Source organism: Myotis brandtii, unplaced genomic scaffold, assembly GCF_000412655.1.
Source record: "Myotis brandtii unplaced genomic scaffold, ASM41265v1 scaffold6818, whole genome shotgun sequence".
Classification (NCBI taxonomy): domain Eukaryota; kingdom Metazoa; phylum Chordata; class Mammalia; order Chiroptera; family Vespertilionidae; genus Myotis; species Myotis brandtii.
The window spans coordinates 4,563-5,458 of NW_005370664.1; the positions used below are offsets into that span (position 1 = coordinate 4,563).

The following is an 896-nucleotide window of genomic DNA, read 5'->3' on the forward strand; positions in this document are numbered from 1 at the left end:
GCACCTGGAAGTAGGTCACCTGGGTTCCTGGAGATGTTAGAAGCACCGCTGACCCTTCTCCTCGCTCCCCACAGACCCCCCGCAGCTGCTGGGACCCTCCTGCTCCTGGGAGGACCAGGGTCTGCACTGCAGCTGCTCCTCCAGGGCCCAGCCGGCCCCCTCCCTGCGCTGGCGGCTGGGGGCGGGGCTGCTGGAGGGGAACCATGGCAACGCCTCCTACAGAGTCACCTCCAGCTCAGAGGGGCCCTGGACCAACAGCTCCCTGAGCCTCCGAGCAGGGCTCAGTGAGGGACTCAGACTCAGCTGCGAGGCGTGGAATGTGCACGGGGCCCAGAGCGTCTCTGTCCTGCTGCTGCCAGGTCAGAGCCTGCTGGGGGCAGAGGTCACAGAGAAAGGAGTGGGTCAGAGAGAAGGTGGGGCTGGGGGCTGCTCGGGGACAGGAGTGATTGCTAGGACAGGGCCTGCATCTCCTACCTGAACAGAACCAACAGCGGGTTTTGCAAAGAGGTGGGAAGAGTTGACACTGAGTCCTGTGAATGGCTGTCTCAAGCCCCTGTTCTCTGCAGGGAAGGCCGTGCCCCAGGCAGGAGTGGTTCCTGCGGCTCTCGGAGGTGCTGGTGCCATGGCCCTGCTGTCCCTGTGTTTGTGTCTAATCTCCTTTTGCATGTGAGCCTCTGTGGTAGGGAGGCACAGGGCTGAGTACATCCAGAGGGGACTGTTTTGGGAGGGCCGGAGGTGGTAGCAGCTTTATGGAGGTAAAATCCCATATATTTAAAGTGTACAATTCAGTGGCTTTTCGTTCAGTCACACAGCTGTGCACCCATCACCACAGACAATTTTAATACGTTTCATTTGCTTGAAATAATGATAATAATAATAATAATAATAATAATAAT

At 57.7% G+C, this 896-nt stretch overlaps 1 protein-coding gene across 1 annotated transcript in view; it reads left to right on the forward strand.

The window, feature by feature from the left end:
- LOC102244885 (sialic acid-binding Ig-like lectin 5) overlaps positions 1-877 on the forward strand; it is a 2,854-nt gene extending 1,977 nt beyond the window's left edge. Inside the window, exons 4-5 of the mRNA XM_014529501.1 lie at positions 55-359; positions 567-877. Of these exons, the coding sequence (XP_014384987.1) occupies positions 55-359; positions 567-670 (409 nt within the window). The 3' untranslated portion in view covers positions 671-877. The remainder of the gene's footprint in view (positions 1-54; positions 360-566) is intronic.
- Positions 878-896: the final 19 nt, after the last annotated feature.